This window comes from Triticum urartu, chromosome 4A, assembly GCF_056163025.1.
Source record: "Triticum urartu cultivar PI428250 chromosome 4A, HENAU_Tu73, whole genome shotgun sequence".
NCBI classification, from domain to species: domain Eukaryota; kingdom Viridiplantae; phylum Streptophyta; class Magnoliopsida; order Poales; family Poaceae; genus Triticum; species Triticum urartu.
The window spans coordinates 9,728,532-9,751,700 of NC_141876.1; the positions used below are offsets into that span (position 1 = coordinate 9,728,532).

Genomic DNA, 23,169 nt, shown 5'->3' on the forward strand with positions numbered 1-23,169 from the left:
AAATTAGTGATATATAATTGAGTCATGCGTTCATCTAGCTGCTTTTCAGTACAGAAATCAATACTGCAATATTTACATGGATAATCGCAGTACCGAATATTAGTCGGGTCATCTTGGTGCCGTATTTCAGTACTGAAATCAATATTGAAATATTAAGGTGGATAATCACAATACTGAATTTTAGTATCGAAATTAGTAATGTACAACTCAGCCGGGTCATCATGGTGCTGTTTTTCAGTATTGAAATATTAACGTGGTTAATCTCAATGCTATATTTTAGTACCGAAATTAGTGATATAGAACATAGTCGGGTCATCTTGGTGCCGTATTTCTGTACTGAAATCAATATTGAAATATTAAGGTGGATAATCACAATACTGAATTTTAGTATCCAAATTAGTAATATACAACTCAGCCGGGTCATCGTGGTGTTGTTTTTCAGTATTGAAATATTAACGTGGTGAATCTCAATGCTATATTTTAGTACCGAAATTAGTGATATAGAATTGAGTCATGCGTTCATCTAGTTGTTTTTCAGTACTGAAATCAATACTGCAATATTTACATGGATAATCGCAGTACCGAATATTAGTAATTTGTGATATACAGCTAAGTCTCGTGATCATTGTTTTGTTTTTATGTCTTGAAATCATTATTGAAATATTAAGTGGATAATCGCAATACTGAATTTTAATACCGAAATTAGTGATATAAAACTGAGTCACGTCATCCTAGTGCTGTTTTTAGTATTGAAATCAGTATTCAAAAATTAGCGTGAAGAATCACAATACTGAATTTTACTACCAAAATTAGTGGTATACAAGTGAGTCGGGTGATCTTGTTTTGTATTTCAGTACGGAAATCAGTATTGAAATATTAAGGTGGATAATCACAATACTGAATTCAGTACCGAAATGAGTGATATAGAACATAGTCGGGTCATCTTGGTGCTCTAGTTCAGTATTGAAATCGGTACTGAAATATTAACGTCGTTAATCAGAACACTGAATTTTAGTACCGAAATTAGTGATATACAATCGAATCGGGTCATCGTGGTGCGGTTTATCAATATTAAATATTAATGTGGATAATCACAATACTAAGTTTTACTACTGAAATTAGTGATATAGAACCGAGTCATGTGTTAGTCATGCTATTTTTGAGTACTCAAATTAATACTGAAATACTAACATGGATAATCGCAATAGGAAAATTTATACCGAAATTAGTGATATAGAAGTGAGTCGGGTCATCGTCGTTTTGTTTTTCAGTACTGAAATCAGTATTGAAGTATTAAAGTGGATAATCGCAATACTGAATTTTAGTACCGAAATGAGTGATATAGAACATAGTCGGGTCATCTTGGTGCCGTATTTCAGTATAAAATCAATATTGAAATATTAAGGTGGATAATCACAATACTGAATTTTAGTATCGAAATTAGTAATGTACAACTCAGCCGGGTCATCATGGTGCTGTTTTTCAGTATTGAAATATTAACGTGGTTAATCTCAATGCTATATTTTAGTACCGAAATTAGTGATATAGAACATAGTCGGGTCATCTTGGTGCCGTATTTCTGTACTGAAATCAATATTGAAATATTAAGGTGGATAATCACGATACTGAATTTTAGTATCCAAATTAGTAATATACAACTCAGCCGGGTCATCGTGGTGCTGTTTTTCAGTATTGAAATATTAACGTGGTGAATCTCAATGCTATATTTTAGTACCGAAATTAGTGATATAGAATTGAGTCATGCGTTCATCTAGTTGTTTTTCAGTACTGAAATCAATACTGCAATATTTACATGGATAATCGCAGTACCGAATATTAGTAACAAATTTGTGATATACAGCTAAGTCTCGTGATCATTGTTTTGTTTTTAAGTCTTGAAATCATTATTGAAATATTAAGTGGATAATCGCAATACTGAATTTTAATACCGAAATTAGTGATATAAAATTGAGTCACGTCATCCTAGTGTTGTTTTTACTATTGAAATCAGTATTCAAAAATTAACGTGAAGAATCACAATACTGAATTTTACTACCAAAATTAGTGATATACAAGTGAGTCGGGTGATCTCATTTTGTATTTCAGTTCAGTATTGAAATAATAAGGTGGATAATCGCAATACTGAATTCAGTACCGAAATGAGTGATATAAAACATAGTCGGGTCATCTCGGTGCTCTAGTTCAGTATTGAAATCAGTACTGAAATATTAACGTCGTTAATCAAAGCACTGAATTTTAGTACCGAAATTAGTGATATACAATCGAATCGGGTCATTGTGGTGCAGTTTTTCAATATTAAATATCAACGTGGATAATCACAATACTAAGTTTTAGTACTGAAATTAGTGATATAGAACCGAGTCTTGTGTTAGTCATGCTATTTTTGAGTACTCAAATTAATATTGAAATACTAACATGGATAATCGCAATAGTAAAATTTATACCGAAATTAGTGAAATAGAAGTGAGTCGGGTGATCGTCGTTTTGTTTTTCAGTACTGAAATCAGTATTGAAGTATTAAAGTGGACAATCGCAATACTGAATTATAGTACCTAAATGAGTGATATAGAACATAATCGGGTCATCTTGGTGCCGTATTTCAGTACTGAAATCAATATTGAAATATTAAGGTAGATAATCAAAATACTGAATTTTAGTATCGAAATTAGTAATATACAACTCAGCCGGGTCATCGTGGTGCGGTTTTTTCAGTATTGAAATATTAACGTGGTTAATCTCAATGCTATATTTTAGTACCGAAATTAGTGATATAGAATTGAGTCATGCGTTCGTCTAGCTGTTTTTCAGTACTGAAATCAATACTGTAATATTAACATGGATAATCGCAGTACCAAATATTAGTAACAAAATTGTGATATACAGCTAAGTCACGTTATCATCGTTTTGTTTTTAAGTCTTGAAATCAGTATTGAAATATTAAGTGGATAATCGCAATACTGTATTTTAATACCAAAATTAGTGATATACAACTGAGTGTGATGATCGTCACTTTATATTTCAATACTAAAATCAATATTGATATATTAATGTGGATAATCACAATACTGAATTTTAGTACTAAAATTAGTGATACACGACCGAGTCGGGTCATCATGGTGTTGTATTTTACTATCGAAATTAGTACGGAAATGTTAACATGTATAATCATAATACTGGATTTTAATACCAAAATTAGTGATATAGAACTGAGTCAGGTGTTAGTCGTGCTATTTCTGAGTACTCAAATCAATACTGAAATATTAACATAGATTATCGCAATACTAAATATGAACGCTAATTTTATACCGAAATTAGTGATATAAAACTGAGTCACGTCATCCTAGTGATGTTTTTAGTATTGAAATCAGTATTCAAAAATTAGCGTGAAGAATCACAATACTGAATTTTACTACCAAAATTAGTGATATACAAGTGAGTCGGGTGATCTCATTTTGTATTTCAGTACTGAAATCAGTATTGAAATAATAAGGTGGATAATCGCAATACTGAATTCAGTACCGAAATGAGTGATATAAAACATAGTCGGGTCATCTTGGTGCTCTAGTTCAGTATTGAAATCGGTACTGAAATATTAACGTCGTTAATCAAAACACTGAATTTTAGTACCGAAATTAGTGACATACAATCGAATCGGGTCATCGTGGTACGGTTTTTCAATATTAAATATTAATGTGGATAATCACAATACTAAGTTTTAGTACTGAAATTAGTGATATAGAACCGAGTCATGTGTTAGTCATGCTATTTTTGAGTACCCAAATTAAAACTGAAATACTAACATGGATAATCGCAATAGTAAAATTTATACCGAAATTAGTGATATAGAAGTGAGTCGGGTGATCGTCGTTTTGTTTTTCAGTACTGAAATCAGTATTGAAGTATTAAAGTGGATAATCGCAATACTGAATTTTAGTACCGAAATGAGTGATATAGAACATAGTCGGGTCATCTTGGTGCCGTATTTCAGTACTGAAATCAATATTGAAATATTAAGGTGGATAATCACAATACTGAATTTTAGTATCGAAATTAGTAATGTACAACTCAGTCGGGTCATCATGGTGCTGTTTTTCAGTATTGAAATATTAACGTGGTTAATCTCAATGCTATATTTTAGTACCGAAATTAGTGATATAGAACATAGTCGGGTCATCTTGGTGCCGTATTTCTGTACTGAAATCAATATTGAAATATTAAGGTGGATAATCTTAATACTGAATTTTAGTATCGAAATTAGTAATATACAACTCAGCCGGGTCATCGTGGTGCTGTTTTTCAGTATTGAAATATTAACGTGGTTAATATCAATGCTATATTTTAGTACCGAAATTAGTGATATAGAATTGAGTCATGCGTTCATCTAGCTATTTCCAGTACTGAAATCAATACTGCAATATTTACATGGATAATCGCAGTACCGAATATTAGTAACAAATTTGTGATATACAGCTAAGTCTCGTGATCATTGTTTTGTTTTTAAGTCCTGAAATCATTATTGAAATATTAAGTGGATAATCGCAATACTGAATTTTAATACCGAAATTAGTGACATATAGTAATGTACAACTCAGCTAGGTCATCGTGGTGCCGTTTTTCAGTATTGAAATATTAACGTGGTTAATCTCAATGCTATATTTTAGTACCAAAATTAGTGATATAGAATTGAGTCATGCGTTCATCTAGCTGTTTTTCAGTACAGAAATCAATACTGCAATATTTACATGGATAATCGCAGTACCGAATATTAGTAACAAAATTGTGATATACAGCTAAGTCACTTTATCATCGTTTTGTTTTTAAGTCTTGAAATCAGTATTGAAATATTAAGTGGATAATCGCAATACTGTATTTTAATACCAAAATTAGTGATATACAACTGAGTGTGATGATCATCACTTTATATTTCAGTACTGAAATCAATATTGATATATTAATGTGGATAATCACAATACTGAATTTTAGAACTAAAATTAGTGATACACGACCAAGTCGGGTCATCGTGGTGTTGTATTTTACTATCGAAGTTAGTACGGAAATGTTAAGATGTATAATCATAATACTGGGTTTTAATACCAAAATTAGTGATATAGAACTGAGTCAGGTGTTAGTCGTGCTATTTCTGAGTACTCAAATCAATACTGAAATATTAACATAGATAATCGCAATACTGAATTTTATACCGAAATTAGTGATATAAAACTGAGTCACGTCATCCTAGTGCTGTTTTTAGTATTGAAATCAGTATTCAAAAATTAGCGTGAAGAATCACAATACTGAATTTTACTACCAAAATTAGTGGTATACAAGTGAGTCGGGTGATCTCATTTTGTAATTCAGTACTGAAATCAGTATTGAAATAATAAGGTGGATAATCACAATACTGAATTCAGTACCGAAATGAGTGATATAGAACATAGTCGGGTCATCTTGGTGCTCTAGTTCAGTATTGAAATCGGTACTGAAATATTAACGTCGTTAATCAGAACACTGAATTTTAGTACCGAAATTAGTGATATACAATCGAATCGGGTCACCATGGTGCAGTTTTTTGATATTAAATATTAACGTGGATAATCACAATACTAAGTTTTAGTACTGAAATTAGTGATATAGAACCGAGTCTTGTGTTAGTCATGCTATTTTTGAGTACTCAAATTAATATTGAAATACTAACATGGATAATCGCAATAGTAAAATTTATACCGAAATTAGTGAAATAGAAGTGAGTCGGGTGATCGTCGTTTTGTTTTTCAGTACTGAAATCAGTATTGAAGTATTAAAGTGGATAATCGCAATACTGAATTTTAGTACCTAAATGAGTGATATAGAACATAATCGGGTCATCTTTGTGCCGTATTTCAGTACTGAAATCAATATTGAAATATTAAGGTGGATAATCAAAATACTGAATTTTAGTATCGAAATTAGTAATATACAACTCAGCCGGGTCATCGTGGTGCCGTTTTTTCAGTATTGAAATATTAACGTGGTTAATCTCAATGCTATATTTTAGTACCAAAATTAGTGATATAGAATTGAGTCATGCGTTCATCTAGCTGTTTTTCAGTACTGAAACCAATACTGCAATATTTACATGGATAATCACAGTACCGAATATTAGTAACAAAATTGTGATATACAGCTAAGTCACGTTATCATCGTTTTGTTTTTAAGTCTTGAAATCAGTATTGAAATATTAAGTGGATAATCGCAATACTGTATTTTAATACCAAAATTAGTGATATACAACTAAGTGTGATGATCATCACTTTATATTTCAGTACTAAAATCAATATTGATATAATGTGGATAATCACAATACTGAATTTTAGTACTAAAGTTAGTGATACACGACCGAGTCGGGTCATCATGGTGTTGTATTTTACTATCGAAATTAGTACGGAAATGTTAACATGTATAATCATAATACTGGGTTTTAATACCAAAATTAGTTATATAGAACTGAGTCAGGTGTTAGTCGTGCTATTTCTGAGTACTCAAATCAATACTGAAATATTAACATAGATAATCGCAATACTAAATATTAACGCTAATTTTATACCGAAATTAGTGATATAAAACTGAGTCACGTCATCCTAGTGCTGTTTTTAGTATTGAAATCGGTATTCAAAAATTAGCGTGAAGAATCACAATACTGAATTTTACTACCAAAATTAGTGATATACAAGTGAGTCGGGTGATCTCATTTTGTATTTCAGTACTGAAATCAGTATTGAAATAATAAGGTGGATAATCGCAATACTGAATTCAGTACCGAAATGAGTGATATAGAACATAGTCGGGTCATCTTGGTGCTCTAGTTCAGTATTGAAATCGGTACTGAAATATTAACGTTGTTAATCAGAACACTGAATTTTAGTACCGAAATTAGTGATATATAATCGAATCGGGTCATCGTGGTGCGGTTTTTCAATATTAAATATTAATGTGGATAATCACAATACTAAGTTCTAGTACTGAAATTAGTGATATAGAACCGAGTCATGTGTTAGTCATGCTATTTTTGAGTACTCAAATTAATACTGAAATACTAACATGGATAGTCGCAATAGTAAAATTTATACCGAAATTAGTGATATAGAAGTGAGTCGGGTCATCGTCGTTTTGTTTTTCAGTACTGAAATCAGTATTGAAGTATTAAAGTGGATAATCGCAATAATGAATTTTAGTACCGAAATGAGTGATATAGAACATAGTCGGGTCATCTTGGTGCCGTATTTCAGTACTGAAATCAATATTGAAATATTAAGGTGGATAATCACAATACTGAATTTTAGTATCGAAATTAGTAATGTACAACTCAGCCGGGTCATCATGGTGCTGTTTTTCAGTATTGAAATATTAACGTGGTTAATCTCAATGCTATATTTTAGTACCGAAATTAGTGATATAGAACATAGTCGGGTCATCTTGGTGCCGTATTTCTGTACTGAAATCAATATTGAAATATTAAGGTGGATAATCATAATACTGAATTTTAGTATCGAAATTAGTAATATACAACTCAGCCGGGTCATCGTGGTGCTGTTTTTCAGTATTGAAATATTAACGTGGTTAATATCAATGCTATATTTTAGTACCAAAATTAGTGATATATAATTGAGTCATGCGTTCATCTAGCTGCTTTTCAGTACAGAAATCAATACTGCAATATTTACATGGATAATCGCAGTACCGAATATTAGTAACAAAATTGTGATATACAGCTAAGTCACTTTATCATCGTTTTGTTTTTAAGTCTTGAAATCAGTATTGAAATATTAAGTGGATAATCGCAATACTGTATTTTAATACCAAAATTAGTGATATACAACTGAGTGTGATGATCATCACTTTATATTTCAGTACTGAAATCAATATTGATATATTAATGTGGATAATCACAATACTGAATTTTAGTACTAAAATTAGTGATACACGACCGAGTCGGGTCATCGTGGTGTTGTATTTTACTATCGAAATTAGTACGAAAATGTTAACATGTATAATCATAATACTGGGTTTTAATACCAAAATTAGTGATATAGAACTGAGTCAGGTGTTAGTCGTGCTATTTCTGAGTACTCAAATCAATACTGAAATATTAACATAGATAATCGCAATACTGAATTTTATACCGAAATTAGTGATATAAAACTGAGTCACGTCATCCTAGTGCTGTTTTTAGTATTGAAATCAGTATTCAAAAATTAGCGTGAAGAATCACAATACTGAATTTTAATACCAAAATTAGTGGTATACAAGTGAGTCGGGTGATCTTGTTTTGTATTTCAGTACGGAAATCAGTATTGAAATATTAAGGTGGATAATCACAATACTGAATTCAGTACCGAAATGAGTGATATAGAACATAGTCGGGTCATCTTGGTGCTCTAGTTCAGTATTAAAATCGGTACTGAAATATTAACGTCGTTAATCAGAACACTGAATTTTAGTACCGAAATTAGTGATATACAATCGAATCGGGTCATCGTGGTGCGGTTTTTCAATATTAAATATTAATGTGGATAATCACAATACTAAGTTTTAGTACTGAAATTAGTGATATAGAACCGAGTCATGTGTTAGTCATGCTATTTTTGAGTACTCAAATTAATACTGAAATACTAACATGGATAATCGCAATAGGAAAATTTATACCGAAATTAGTGATATAGAAGTGAGTCGGGTCATCGTCGTTTTGTTTTTCAGTACTGAAATCAGTATTGAAGTATTAAAGTGGATAATCGCAATACTGAATTTTAGCACCGAAATGAGTGATATAGAACATAGTCGGGTCATCTTGGTGCCGTATTTCAGTACTGAAATAAATATTGAAATATTAAGGTGGATAATCACAATACTGAATTTCAGTATCGAAATTAGTAATGTACAACTCAGCCGGGTCATCATGGTGCTGTTTTTCAGTATTGAAATATTAACGTGGTTAATCTCAATGCTATATTTTAGTACCGAAATTAGTGATATAGAACATAGTCGGGTCATCTTGGTGCCGTATTTCTGTACTGAAATCAATATTGAAATATTAAGGTGGATAATCACAATACTGAATTTTAGTATCCAAATTAGTAATATACAACTCAGCCGGGTCATCGTGGTGCTGTTTTTCAGTATTGAAATATTAACGTGGTGAATCTCAATGCTATATTTTAGTACCGAAATTAGTGATATAGAATTGAGTCATGCGTTCATCTAGTTGTTTTTCAGTACTCAAATCAATACTGCAATATTTACATGGATAATCGCAGTACCGAATATTAGTAATTTGTGATATACAGCTAAGTCTCGTGATCATTGTTTTGTTTTTAAGTCTTGAAATCATTATTGAAATATTAAGTGGATAATCGCAATACTGAATTTTAATACCGAAATTAGTGATATAAAACTGAGTCACGTCATCCTAGTGCTGTTTTTAGTATTGAAATCAGTATTCAAAAATTAACGTGAAGAATCACAATACTGAATTTTACTACCAAAATTAGTGATATACAAGTGAGTCGGGTGATCTCATTTTGTATTTCAGTTCAGTATTGAAACAATAAGGTGGATAATCGCAATACTGAATTCAGTACCGAAATGAGTGATATAAAACATAGTCGGGTCATCTCGGTGCTCTAGTTCAGTATTGAAATCAGTACTGAAATATTAACGTCGTTAATCAAAGCACTGAATTTTAGTACCGAAATTAGTGATATACAATCGAATCGGGTCATTGTGGTGCAGTTTTTCAATATTAAATATCAACGTGGATAATCACAATACTAAGTTTTAGTACTGAAATTAGTGATATAGAACCGAGTCTTGTGTTAGTCATGCTATTTTTGAGTACTCAAATTAATATTGAAATACTAACATGGATAATCGCAATAGTAAAATTTATACCGAAATTAGTGAAATAGAAGTGAGTCGGGTGATCGTCGTTTTGTTTTTCAGTACTGAAATCAGTATTGAAGTATTAAAGTGGATAATCGCAATACTGAATTTTAGTACCTAAATGAATGATATAGAACATAATCGGGTCATCTTGGTGCCGTATTTCAGTACTGAAATCAATATTGAAATATTAAGGTAGATAATCAAAATACTGAATTTTAGTATCGAAATTAGTAATATACAACTCAGCCGGGTCATCGTGGTGCGGTTTTTTCAGTATTGAAATATTAACGTGGTTAATCTCAATGCTATATTTTAGTACCGAAATTAGTGATATAGAATTGAGTCATGCGTTCATCTAGCTGTTTTTCAGTACTGAAATCAATACTGCAATATTTACATGGATAATCGCAGTACCGAATATTAGTAACAAAATTGTGATATACAGCTAAGTCACGTTATCATCGTTTTGTTTTTAAGTCTTGAAATCAGTATTGAAATATTAAGTGGATAATCGCAATACTGTATTTTAATACCAAAATTAGTGATATACAACTGAGTGTGATGATCGTCACTTTATATTTCAGTACTAAAATCAATATTGATATATTAATGTGGATAATCACAATACTGAATTTTAGTTCTAAAATTAGTGATACACGACCGAGTCGGGTCATCATGGTGTTGTATTTTACTATCGAAATTAGTACGGAAATGTTAACATGTATAATCATAATACTGGGTTTTAATACCAAAATTAGTGATATAGAACTGAGTCAGGTGTTAGTCGTGCTATTTCTGAGTACTCAAATCAATACTGAAATATTAACATAGATTATCGCAATACTGAATTTTATATCGAAATTAGTGATATAAAACTGAGTCACGTCATCCTAGTGCTGTTTTTAGTATTGAAATCAGTATTCAAAAATTAGCGTGAAGAATCACAATACTGAATTTTACTACCAAAATGAGTTATATACAAGTGAGTCGGGTGATCTCATTTTGTATTTCAGTACTGAAATCAGTATTGAAATAATAAGGTGGATAATCGCAATACTGAATTCAGTACCGAAATGAGTGATATAGAACATAGTTGTGTCATCTTGGTGCTCTAGTTCAGTATTGAAATCGGTACTGAAATATTAACATCGTTAATCAGAACACTGAATTTTAGTACCGAAATTAGTGATATACAATCGAATCGGGTCATCGTGGTGCGGTTTTTCAATATTAAATATCAATGTGGATAATCACAATAGTAAGTTTTAGTACTGGAATTAGTGATATAGAACCGAGTCATGTGTTAGTCATGCTATTTTTGAGTACTCAAATTAATACTGAAATACTAACATGGATAATCGCAATAGTAAAATTTATACCGAAATTAGTGATATAGAAGTGAGTCGGGTGATCGTCCTTTTGTTTTTCAGTACTGAAATCAGTATTGAAGTATTAAAGTGGATAATCGCAATACTGAATTTTAGTACCGAAATGAGTGATATAGAACATAGTCGGGTCATCTTGGTGCCGTATTTCAGTACTGAAATCAATATTGAAATATTAAGGTGGATAATCACAATACTGAATTTTAGTGTCGAAATTAGTAATGTACAACTCAGCCGGGTCATCCTGGTGCTGTTTTTCAGTATTGAAATATTAACGTGGTTAATCTCAATGCTATATTTTAGTACCGAAATTAGTGATATAGAACATAGTCGGGTCATCTTGGTGCCGTATTTCTGTACTGAAATCAATATTGAAATATTAAGGTGGATAATCACAATACTGAATTTTAGTATCGAAATTAGTAATATACAACTCAGCCGAGTGATCGTGGTGCTGTTTTTCAGTATTGAAATATTAACCTGGTTAATCTCAATGCTATATTTTAGTACCGAAATTAGTAATATAGAATTGAGTCATGCATTCATCTAGCTGTTTTTCATTACTGAAATCAATACTGCAATATTTACATGGATAATCGCAGTATCGAATATTAGTAACAAATTTGTGATATACAGCTAAGTCTTGTGATCATCGTTTTGTTTTAGATAAGCAATGACGGCCAGTCGAAACTAGCTACTCCCAATACATTTTGTTGGGACAAAGTCACATCATGTTTTAACCCTGTGTGGGGCATTAGAAACAAACATAACATTGGCATCCGTCGGGAACACAAGTAGCAACATGACTGACACTGTGCCCGTTCCATTCGTTGCAACGCGATTTGCATACATCCAAGTTACAGTCACCCTTGTCGATTATTGGTCTGCATTTACCCGCCGTCACTTTCACGGCCACATCTGCGGAAGTAATTAACAAATACAAAAATCAGTAGGTTGCGATGGATCAACTACATCCATGGTTATACTAATATTGAACTTGGTAAGAGTACATGCATAGACATACAACAATTAGATGAAAATAACTTCTATGAAGAATTAATGTACCTGGGGACAGAACCACGAGAGTGACAGCTAGGACTAGGAGGAACATGCAGCGGGTCCTCATGATTGGTGGAAAACTTTGCAAGTTACAGTGCTGATATGGTGAGCTTTGAATCCGATCGAAGATGTTTTGGTGTGTGTCTAACTCGGGTGGATGGCAAGCGTTTATATAGGAGGCTCATGCTTATCTTCTCTCAAAATATTAATTGTGTTATAACTGCCAAAGCAAAGATAAGGTTGGACAAATTAATGTACCAGACCTTTTTGATATAGCTTACCAGGTTTACGGCTTGGTTAATTAATGCACGGAGTCTTTTTCAGATGGCTTACCATGTTTACCGCTCCATAAATTAATGTACCAAGTCTTTCTGAGGTAGTTTATTACGTTCGTCCGGTGGTAAATTGTTGAAAGTGTGCCCTAGAGAAAATAATAATGTATTATTTCATTTTCATCTTCATAATTAATGTCCATACTTTTATGCTATAACTGAAATGGTTCTTGCATGTGAGATTAAGAGGAAAACTCAATTACATGTGTTCAAACACACACACGAAGTAGTTCATGTTGCATGATGATCTTGTTTTCCTGATCATAGGACGTTGTTAAAGTAACAAAGATTCCATAAACATTGAGAGCATGTTGCTAGCAAAACAATGGTATTGGATAGACCTAACCCATATTTTCATCTTCATAATTAATGTCTATACTTTTATGCTATAACTGAAATGGTTCTTGAATGTGAGATTAAGAGGAAAACTCAGTTACATGTGTTGAAACATACACACGAAGTAGTTCATGTTGCATGATGATCTTGTTTTCCTGATCATAGGACGTTATTAAAGTAACAAAGATTCCATCAACATTGAGAGCATGTTGCTAGAAAAACAATGGTATTGGATAGACCTAACCCATGATATATTATGAGATCACATAGTCACTGAGTTATCAGTAAATCATGTCAAGTGTTAACGTATACTCACGTCCTTAGATCAGGAGAATGGTGTTTACCTTCAGGCCAGAATATTATTTTGGGGTTGTTGAACATTACCCGTAAATGGGTAATCGCAACGATAACATTTAGGTACATCAGAAAAGTATGTGTAAGAACTCGATGATTCGATACTAGAATTTCCTCCTCCAACGATGGAGAGATTCTCTCCGGCCTTCTCAGTGTTATGGTATCCACCATCTTCTGTCCATACACAAACGTGATATGATGACGGAGAAATCGAAATACGAAAAATGATACTTTCAGCCTGCAGTTGGTCTCACACACACTATGACTAAAGAATATCCCTGTCTTTGTTCATCATGTATATGAGTTTCCTTGATTGAAGGGGTATTTTCTAATCGCCATTTTTAGCCCGCATCAGAATCCGTAAACTTTTCAACGGGTGTATGGAAGCAAAGTTCCATCATCATATATAAAAGAAAAGAAGGGAATCTGGCGTTCATAATGACGGCAGCATTTGGCTTCAAGCTGCAGATTAATTAACGGTGACAAAAAAATATCAGCCTGACGGGCCGATAGAACATTACAACCCTAAGTAACACAGTACAATGTTTATCTTTTTACAAGTAAATACAGTAATAAGTTATTAAACACGATAGACAAGGCGCAAGGTATGGGAACAAGTGAATCCATGGCGTTTCTTGGCTTGTGGCCGTTGAGGAGGACGGAGAGTTTTTTTTGCAAAAAGGAAAAGAAAGATGAAGACGGAGAGATGTGCGCGCGGTCCGGCACGTAGTATTTTTGAGCATCAGTACAGACACAAGCGCTCATATACACGCGCATACACTCACCCCTATGGATGCACGCACGCATACCCTACCTCTATGAGCACCTTTGAGAGATTGAGCCGGCATATCATCTTGAGATTTACGAAGTCACCGTAGGCGCCTCGTCGTCGACGGGAACGTCTCCTCCCACTGAAAGCGCATCGCCGGAAATCCTGAAATAAATCCAGGAATACTGCGAGCATCAGGATTTGAACCCTGATGGATTGGGGATACCACTGTCCACCTAACCAACTCAACCACAGATTGATTCGCCGGTCCGGCACGTAGTAGCACATGTGCGTACGTGTCCACTGTGCAGCTTGTACGGCATTGTGCTACTATACTATACGTACAACAAACAAAACGACGGTGAGATGAGATCGATCATCGAGGGTGAGCTAACTGATCCAGCCCAGACAAAACAACATGGGCTTAATTAGGCTCAAACAGTCGCAAGTAATAATAATAATGATTGATTAACAAGAAGACGATTTGTTTAAGCAAAGCTGGTGGCCATGATCGAATGAGCTTCTGCACAAGGCCACAAGCCATGCATGCACAGGCACGCACCAGACATGTGGTGGGCAGATCCAAACCGGAGGCGGTTGCGGCATGCACATGCACGAGCCGGTGACTCAGCAGCATGCATGCAACATGATGCAGGTGCCGGCCCCATGCATATATATTTTCTTCCCCGCAAAAGAAAAAAGATAATAAAATTACGAAGAGGTCTCCAAGCTGCACAACGCGCTCGTGCCTTTTGGTATGTGGTATATTCCATCCGGATCCATACCGTGCAGGTAGGTGCACAGTACACGTATCATTTCAGTCACTCGCAGCTCCAGTGCCCAGTGCTGCACGGCACTGGTGCACACGTTGCGACCGGTGCGTCCGTACGCTGTTGCGGCAGCGGATAACTGGGTCGCCTGCGCTCGTGCGCCCCCCGTGCCTCAAGTCGATAGATAGACGTTGCGAGGCTGCAGGATTCAGGATAGATAGCCGCCACCGACCGCATAGTGGGTGTTGCCAGGAGCCATTTGAACGAAGGTGACAACGAGTTTATTATACCTCTGCGCTGCGGTACATTACATTACATGCACGCAACTTTTGGCAGTGGCGAGGGATGGGGCCGTTTAATTGGCGATATTCGGCAAAGGTGGCAATGCCTTTTCAACCGCACCGGGGCTACCACCTGGATGGACCTCGAGTCCTGGACGGCTAGCTAATTAACCTGGGCGCTGGAGATCGAGTGTCATTGACACGTAGTACGCACGTTGGGCGCTTGGGCTCCATGTGGCATTGCCTGCCTTTTCGAGTGCCATTGAGGACAAGTATGCTGGGCACTTGGGTTGGTACAACTTTTGGATGGAATGATTGGTGTGCGAAACATAACATTGACCACCTAACCTATGCGATGCACACATCTTAGCTGTGTTACAAATTGTGCTGTTGTGCACAACATGATAATCCGCGGAAAAAACTTCACGCCCACGCCCCCGTTAATTAGGATGTGCATTTGATCGATCAACATATTACCCGCTCCTTTCTAACGTACCCCTTCTATTCCAAAATAAGTGCTGATGGCTTATTGCAACTTTGTACTAAACTTATATTAAACCAGCGACATTTATTTAGAACGGATGGAGTATATTGGTCTTCTCGAACGGATTTAAATCTCATCTGGATGAGAATTACTAAAGTCTCATCAAACTCCCTCTCTCAAAAGTCAAATTTTGTATGGTTGACCCAGCAAACCACTGGGCTCTTTAAAAATCGATTGAGGGTTAATTCACTTGGATGGACGCGGGCATACCCTTTTAGCAGTGGCGATCATAGGACGGTTTAATTTGTGATATTCATCAAAAGTGACAATTGCCTTTTCCATCAAGAGTTCCTCTATTATTCACTCCATTCCAATGTAGGTTAGTTCTTTAATTAAAAGTCAAACATTTCTATGGTTAGCCAAGTAAACCTACCACCCCTCTAAAATGTCTCGAGTGTTCGCCTGGAAGGGCGAGCATTCCATTGCACAATTCCAACCTGAACTGGAAAATTGCACTTGGGAAGAAGCTTGATGGTCAATGTCATCATGGACATCGACCGGTTTTGCAAAGCTCTTTATATGAAAAATGGACGTGGCTCCAACGGAACAATCCTTGATTGGTTGGCCACTGTAGCGTGGCCCTGAGCTGCCTTGCAACGTGACTTGATGTGTGTTTAGAGCATCTCCAACAGCCGCGCTATGCGCCGCGCGTAAAAAACCTGTTTGCCGCTCGCGCTTCGGCTGGTTTTGCGCGCCCGCCTGCGCTGGCTCCAGCAGCTGCGCTATAATGCAGCGCGCGCGCGCCGCTCCAGCAGAGCGCAAAAATACAGCGCGCGCGCCGCACAAACCACATATACATGAGCAAAAATGATGAAACAAACAAAATAAATCAACAATAAATAGTTTAATTTCGTTATCATTACAACTCAAACAAATAGTTTATCATTCAGTACAACAAATGCAATAAACACAACAAATAGTTCATGAACAATACAATGTCGAATGCAGATATCATCATGCTCTTTGTCGTCCATGCCATGCCCACCACTCTTCAATCAAATCATTCTGAAGTTCATTGTGCGTTGCTTGACGCCGAATGGCATGATAGGAGGCAATAAAACGGGCTATCCTTTCAGCCCTCCGTCGCACTCGCACCGGATATCCCAAGAGCTCATACTGTGAGTAGTCTAAATCTTGGCCACGCTCATTCTCGATGATCATGTTGTGCATGATCACACAAGCGTGCATGATGTACCAAAACATTTTTTGATCCCAAAATCTAGCCGGTCCTCTCACAATAGCAAATTGGGCTTGCAAAATCCCAAATGCTCTCTCCACATCTTTTCTAGCCGCCGCATGAGTATTGTGGAAGTCAAGATTTTTCTTACCTTCCGGCTTTTTCAACGGCTTCACGAAGGTTTGCCACTTTGGATAGATGCCATCCGCTAGATAATAGCCATAGTTGTACGTACGGCCATTTGCTGCAAACTGCACCGGTGGCAACTCACCGTTTGCAATCTTATTCATCAGTGGTGACCGGTTGACAACATTGATGTCATTCAAAGATCCAGGCATTCCAAAGAATGCATGCCAAATCCAAGCCTCCTGATCGGCCACCGCTTCAAGGATTATAGTGGAACCCTTTTTTTGGCCGTGGAATTGCCCATGCCATGCCTTTGGACAATTCTTCCAACTCCAATGCATACAATCTATTGAGCCAAGCATGCCAGGAAAACCGCGAGCTTTGTTCATCGCCAATAGCCTTGCGACGTCTTCAGCATTGGGAGATCTCAAATACTCCTCGCCAAACACTTGCATAATTCCCTCTGCAAAGCGCTTGACACACATGATGGCTTGGCTCTCACCCATAGCCAAGTGATCATCAACAAGATCAACCGGTATACCGTATGCCAACATACGCAAAGCGGCTGTCACCTTCTGAAAGGTGCTATGCCCGAGCTCTCCGGCGGCATTCCTCCTTTGCTGAAAAAAACGGTCATGGCTCGCTAGTTTCTCTACAATGCGCCTGAACAACTTGGTGCTCATCCTAAAACGGCGACGAAAATATGACTCGGGGTATATGGGATTCTCCGCAAAATAATGCCTGATCAATCTGTTGTGGGCATCGATCCTGTCCCTCCAAATTTTCTGCCGACCCATAACCGAACCACCGTGCTTCGGTTTTTTTTATATGCATAGCTAGGATCATTGCAAGATCTTCTTCCTCTTCAATATCAAATTCTTCTTCGGAAGAATCATACGACGAACTCATCTACAATGTTCAATACAATACTATAAAAACTACAATTCAAAACATGTATCAAATTCATGAAGTTTGAGCAATACATACCTTGTAGGCGTTTTGTCAAACACCTTGCGGGCGCGGCGCGGCAGCGAGCGCTCGGGCGCTGTTCCTCGGACGACGGAGGCGCGCGAGGGCCGGTGGGACTAGGAGGGGATGGGGCGGAAGCGCGGGCGCGCGGGGATAGGCCGGGGAAGCCTGAACGGTCGCCGGGGGCGCGGGCGGCGGCGGCGGCGGCGCGACCGGACGGGGGGTGGAAGTGGGAGAGGAAGTGCGGGCGCGAGCGCTGGAGTGTGCCGCGCGCTGCAGCGGGCGCCCGAAATACATCGCGCGGCTAAGTGTTTTCGATCGCGCGCCCAACCCGTTATAGCGCGCGCGCCGTTTTTGCGCGCCCGCTGGAGCGACCCGCCGTGTTGCGCGCGCGCTAAAACGGCCTAATTTGCGGCGCGACGCTAGTTTAGCGCGGCTGTTGGAGATGCTCTTAGTCCATGCCTCGACGACCATCTTGTTCGGTGACGAAAAGCGTACCAAGTTATATTATAATTGGTGGCGTGAGGTGCTCGTTTAAATATACATGTGCTGTTTAGAGAAATCATGTAAATGTACACTTTTCTCTCTTTTTCTAATTGAAACTCTGTTTTCCTCATGTTTGTTTTCAACCGTGTAGTTTTCGATTGGGGGTTGTTTTATCCGAGCATATTGTTACTCTCGGGATCGATTTGTTTAGTTGACAATGATATTCGTACGAGACAGGTTCTGCAATTTCTTTTACATATTAGTTCATTCTGATGGCGATTAGCTAAATCAAGGGAGTAGTTGCCGATCAAGAAACACTAGTACCTGAAGATTTGATATATTCTCTGGATGTAACTAGATCTCAGCTGATTGAGATTTAACCAACTCTTAGTCAAGTGATAGAACATATAAAAAAGAAGAAGAAAAATAAAATGGAAATTTTACACAAATCTTCACGTACGAATAACATTGGTTGAGGCTTGGTTCGATTGAGATTTAGCAATCCCGGTATGCTTCTCATGTAAGAATAGGGTTTTCGTATCTATTTTTTGTTGCTGTCTTTTTATCTTTTTGATTGTTCCATGAAGATCCTAGGCTCACCAAGTCAAACACAAACACATGAAAAATTGTCAAATAAGTACTTAAAAAACATAAAAGCAGAGGAGAAACCGGCCGGGGGTTTGGTCGCCGCCATTTCCGGCCGTGTCGCGTCAATGCCGTTGGCCGCTGTTACTACCGGACAAGGCTCCGTGGCACCGCTCCACGTGGCGTCCACCCCCGTCCTACGTGGCCCCGGCCCCACCTCTCCCGGCCGTTGCCTCCTCCCTTTTAAACCCCCGGCGCCACCCCGCCTCCCTCTCCAGTCAGTCACCGTCCGCTCCCCGCCGTCAACCTCCCTCCCTCCAACGGTCATATCCCCATCCCCTCCATCGCTCTCACCCACAGATTTCTCCCAGATTCGATCGACCCCCGTGGCCTTTAATCACTTTCCGCTCCCAAGAAGCTTCCAGGATCGGATCCCGGCGAGGGGAGGCCAAGCTCTGCTTGCTCCAGCCATGGTGGAGATGGAGGAGGGGGCGCGGCGGCGGGTGGTGGTGGAGGTGTGCAACGCGCGGAACCTGATGCCCAAGGACGGCCAGGGCACGGCGTGCGCCTACGCCGTCGTCGACTTCGACGGCCAGCGCCGCCGCACCGCCACGCGCCCGCGGGACCTCAACCCGCACTGGGGCGAGCGCCTCGAGTTCCCCGTCCACCACCCGGGCGCCATGGCCGACACGCTCGAGCTCAACGTCTACAACGACAAGAAGGCCGTCGCCGGCTCCGGCCGCCGCGGCGGCACCTTCCTCGGCAAGGTCAAGGTCGCCGCCGCCTCCTTCGCCCGGGCCGGGGACGAGGCGCTCGTCTACTACCCGCTCGAGAAGCGCAGCGTCTTCTCGCAGATCAAGGGCGAGATCGGCCTCAAGATTTGGGTCGTCGACGACCCGCCGCCCGCCCCTGCTGCCCCTGCCCCCGCGCCCGAGGGGGAGAAGAAGGCCGATGATGCCGCCCCTGCGGACAAGAAGGAGCCCGCCGAAGCTGCTGCTGCTGCTCCTGCCGCTGCCGACGAGAAGAAGCCGGACGCTGCGCCGCCCGCGGAAGAGAAGAAGGCGGAGGACGCCAAACCAGAGGAGAAGAAGGCAGAGGACGCGGGCAAGAAGAAGTCGCCGGAGAAGGGGAAGAAGAAGGACGGCGACAAGCCCAAGGAGGAGGGCAAGAAGGAGGTGGCGGTGCCTCCTTCCCCGTCCAAGGCCCCGCCGCCATCGCCGTCCAAGATGCAGCTGGCCACGGCCGGGGTCGCCGGCGACCTCGAGATCCTCCCCCAGACGGCAGCCGAGCGGAGCATGGCCTCCTCGGGCGGCGGCAGCGCGTCGTACGACCTGGTGGATCGCGTGCCTTACCTGTTCGTCCGGCTCCTCAAGGCCAAGAAGAGTCAAGACGGTGGCGACAAGCAGCCGCAGCCGCTGTACGCGCAGCTCTGCATCGGCGCCCACGCCGTGCGGACCCGAGCCGCCACGCACGCCGGCGAGTGGGACCAGGTCTTCGCGTTCCACAAGGCCAGCCTCACCGCCTCCTCGCTGGAGGTCACCGTGCACGAGGAAGCCAAGAAGCCGGAGAAGGAGGGCGAGGCCGCCCCGCCGGACGCGCACCTCGGCTTCGTCTCCTTCGACCTGCAGGAGGTGCCCAAGCGGTCGCCGCCGGACAGCGCGCTCGCGCCGCAGTGGTACACCCTGGAGGGGCACGCGGAGGACGGCGCCCCGGCGTGCGACGTGATGCTCGCCGTGTGGGTCGGCACGCAGGTCGACGAGGCGTTCCAGGAAGCGTGGCAGTCCGACTCCGGCGGCAACCTGGTGCACACCCGCTCCAAGGCGTACCTATCCCCCAAGCTGTGGTACCTCCGGCTCAGCGTCATCCAGGCGCAGGACCTGCGCCTGCCGTCGCCGCCGGACGCCGCCAAGGCCAAGCAGCAGTTCGGGCCCACGTTCCCGGAGCTGTACGTCAAGGCGCAGCTCGGCGCGCAGGTGTTCAAGACCGGCCGCATCGCGCTCGGCAGCGCCGCCGCCGGGGCGTCCAACCCGAGCTGGAACGAGGACCTGCTCTTCGTCGCCGCCGAGCCCTTCGACCCTTTCCTCACCGTCGCCGTGGAGGACGTCTTCTCCGGGCAGCCGGTCGGGCAGGCGCGCGTGCCGCTCTCCACCGTGCACCGCCGCTCCGACGACCGGGTCGAGCCGCCCTCGCGCTGGCTCAACCTGTGCGGCGACGAGGCCCGGCCCTACGCCGGCCGGGTGCACGTCCGCGTCTGCCTGGAGGGCGGCTACCACGTGCTGGACGAGGCGGCGAACGTGGCCAGCGACGTGCGCGCCGCGTCCAAGCAGCTGTCCAAGCCGCCGGTGGGCATGCTGGAGGTGGGCGTCCGCGGCGCGTCCAACCTGGTGCCCATGAAGATCGCCAAGGACGGCGCCAGCGGCTCCACCGACGCGTACGTGGTGCTCAAGTACGGCCCAAAGTGGGCGCGCACGCGCACCATCCTCGACCAGTTCAACCCGCGCTGGAACGAGCAGTACGCCTGGGACGTCTTCGACCCCTGCACCGTGCTCTCCATCGCCGTCTTCGACAACGCCAGGTACAAGATGGTGGACGCCGGGAAGCCGCCGCCAAAGGACGCCCGCATCGGCAAGCTCCGCATCCGGCTCTCGACGCTGGACACCAACCGGGTCTACTCCATCAACTACGCGCTCACGGCGGTGCACCCGATCGGCGTGCGCAAGATGGGCGAGCTAGAGCTCGCCATCCGCTTCACCTGCCCGTCCTGGCTCACGCTGATGCAGGCGTACGGCAGCCCGCTGCTGCCGCGCATGCACTACGTCAAGCCGCTGGGCCCGGCGCAGCAGGACGTGCTGCGCCACACCGCCATGCGCATCGTGTCGGGCCGCCTCGCGCGCTCCGAGCCGCCGCTGGGGCCGGAGGTGGTGCAGTACATGCTGGACACGGACACGCACGCCTGGAGCATGCGCCGGAGCAAGGCCAACTGGTTCCGCGTCGTCGGCTGCCTCTCCCACGTCGCCACCGCCGTCAGGTGGGGCCATCGGGTGCGCACCTGGGAGCACTCGCCCACCACCGTGCTCGTGCACATGCTGCTCGTCGCCGTCGTGCTCTGCCCGGAGATGATCCTCCCCACCGTCTGCCTCTACCTCTTCCTCGTCCTGCTCTGGCGCTACCGCTGGCGCCCCCGCCAGCCCGCCGGCATGGACCCGCGCCTCTCCCACGTCGACAGCGTCAGCCCCGACGAGCTGGACGAGGAGTTCGACGGCCTCCCCTCGGCCCGCCCCGCCGACGTGGTGCGGGCGCGCTACGACCGGCTGCGCGCCGTGGCCGGGCGCGCGCAGACGCTGCTGGGCGACGTGGCCGCGCAGGGGGAGCGCGTGGAGGCGCTGCTGTCGTGGCGCGACCCGCGCGCGACGGGGGTGTTCGCCGTGGCCTGCCTGCTGGCCGCGCTGGTGCTCTACGCCGTGCCGTTCAAGGCGCTGCTGCTGGGCATGGGCTTCTTCTACCTCCGCCACCCCAGGTTCCGCGGCGACATGCCCTCCGCCGGCTTCAACTTCTTCCGCCGCCTCCCGTCGCTCTCCGACCGGGTGCTCTAGCTTGCTAGGATCGATCGATCATTGTTTTTCTTTGAGCTTGCTTACTGTTGCTTGCTGTACTTGGTGTGATCCACTGCTGCTTAGCTTAGTGGGATCATCGTTTGATCATTTGTTGCACACAGAAAGAAAGCCTCTGAGGCCTACTTAGTGATGCTAATCTCAATAATAATAAGCATGGCTGCTGCCTAATGTATTCTTTGATTTTAGAACCAGAGTCTTGATGATCCTGAAAATAAGACTGCTTTATGCTGTAAAACAGTCAAGAGTCAACTAAAACTAAGCTTCTGAAGGCAACTGAACTTGCATACGTTCTACAACTTATTGAAGAAAGGAGATGTAATTGCATATATACATTCTACATAGAAATGTATGCAGCTCCTGGAAGCTATTTCACCATCTGCATACATTCTACAGGTTACTGAAGATTGAAGGAAGAAGATGTGTAGATCTTCATGGCTTACTGA

General features: G+C 41.7%; 1 protein-coding gene and 1 long non-coding RNA gene across 2 annotated transcripts; one reads left to right on the forward strand and one right to left on the reverse strand.

Moving 5' to 3' along the window:
• Positions 1–11,913: 11,913 nt before the first annotated feature.
• Positions 11,914–12,518, reverse strand: LOC147974381 (uncharacterized). Its single transcript, XR_015601946.1, has 2 exons — positions 12,390–12,518; positions 11,914–12,242 (listed from the first exon to the last, which is right to left on the reverse strand). It is a non-coding gene; the product is annotated as an uncharacterized LOC147974381 (long non-coding RNA).
• A 6,870-nt stretch (positions 12,519–19,388) lies between these two features.
• Positions 19,389–22,917, forward strand: LOC125550182 (C2 calcium/lipid-binding plant phosphoribosyltransferase family protein). The gene has a single exon (XM_048713114.2). It carries the CDS (start codon positions 19,583–19,585, stop codon positions 22,703–22,705), a length of 3,123 nt encoding a protein of 1,040 aa, XP_048569071.1. The 5' UTR covers positions 19,389–19,582; the 3' UTR covers positions 22,706–22,917.
• Positions 22,918–23,169: the final 252 nt, after the last annotated feature.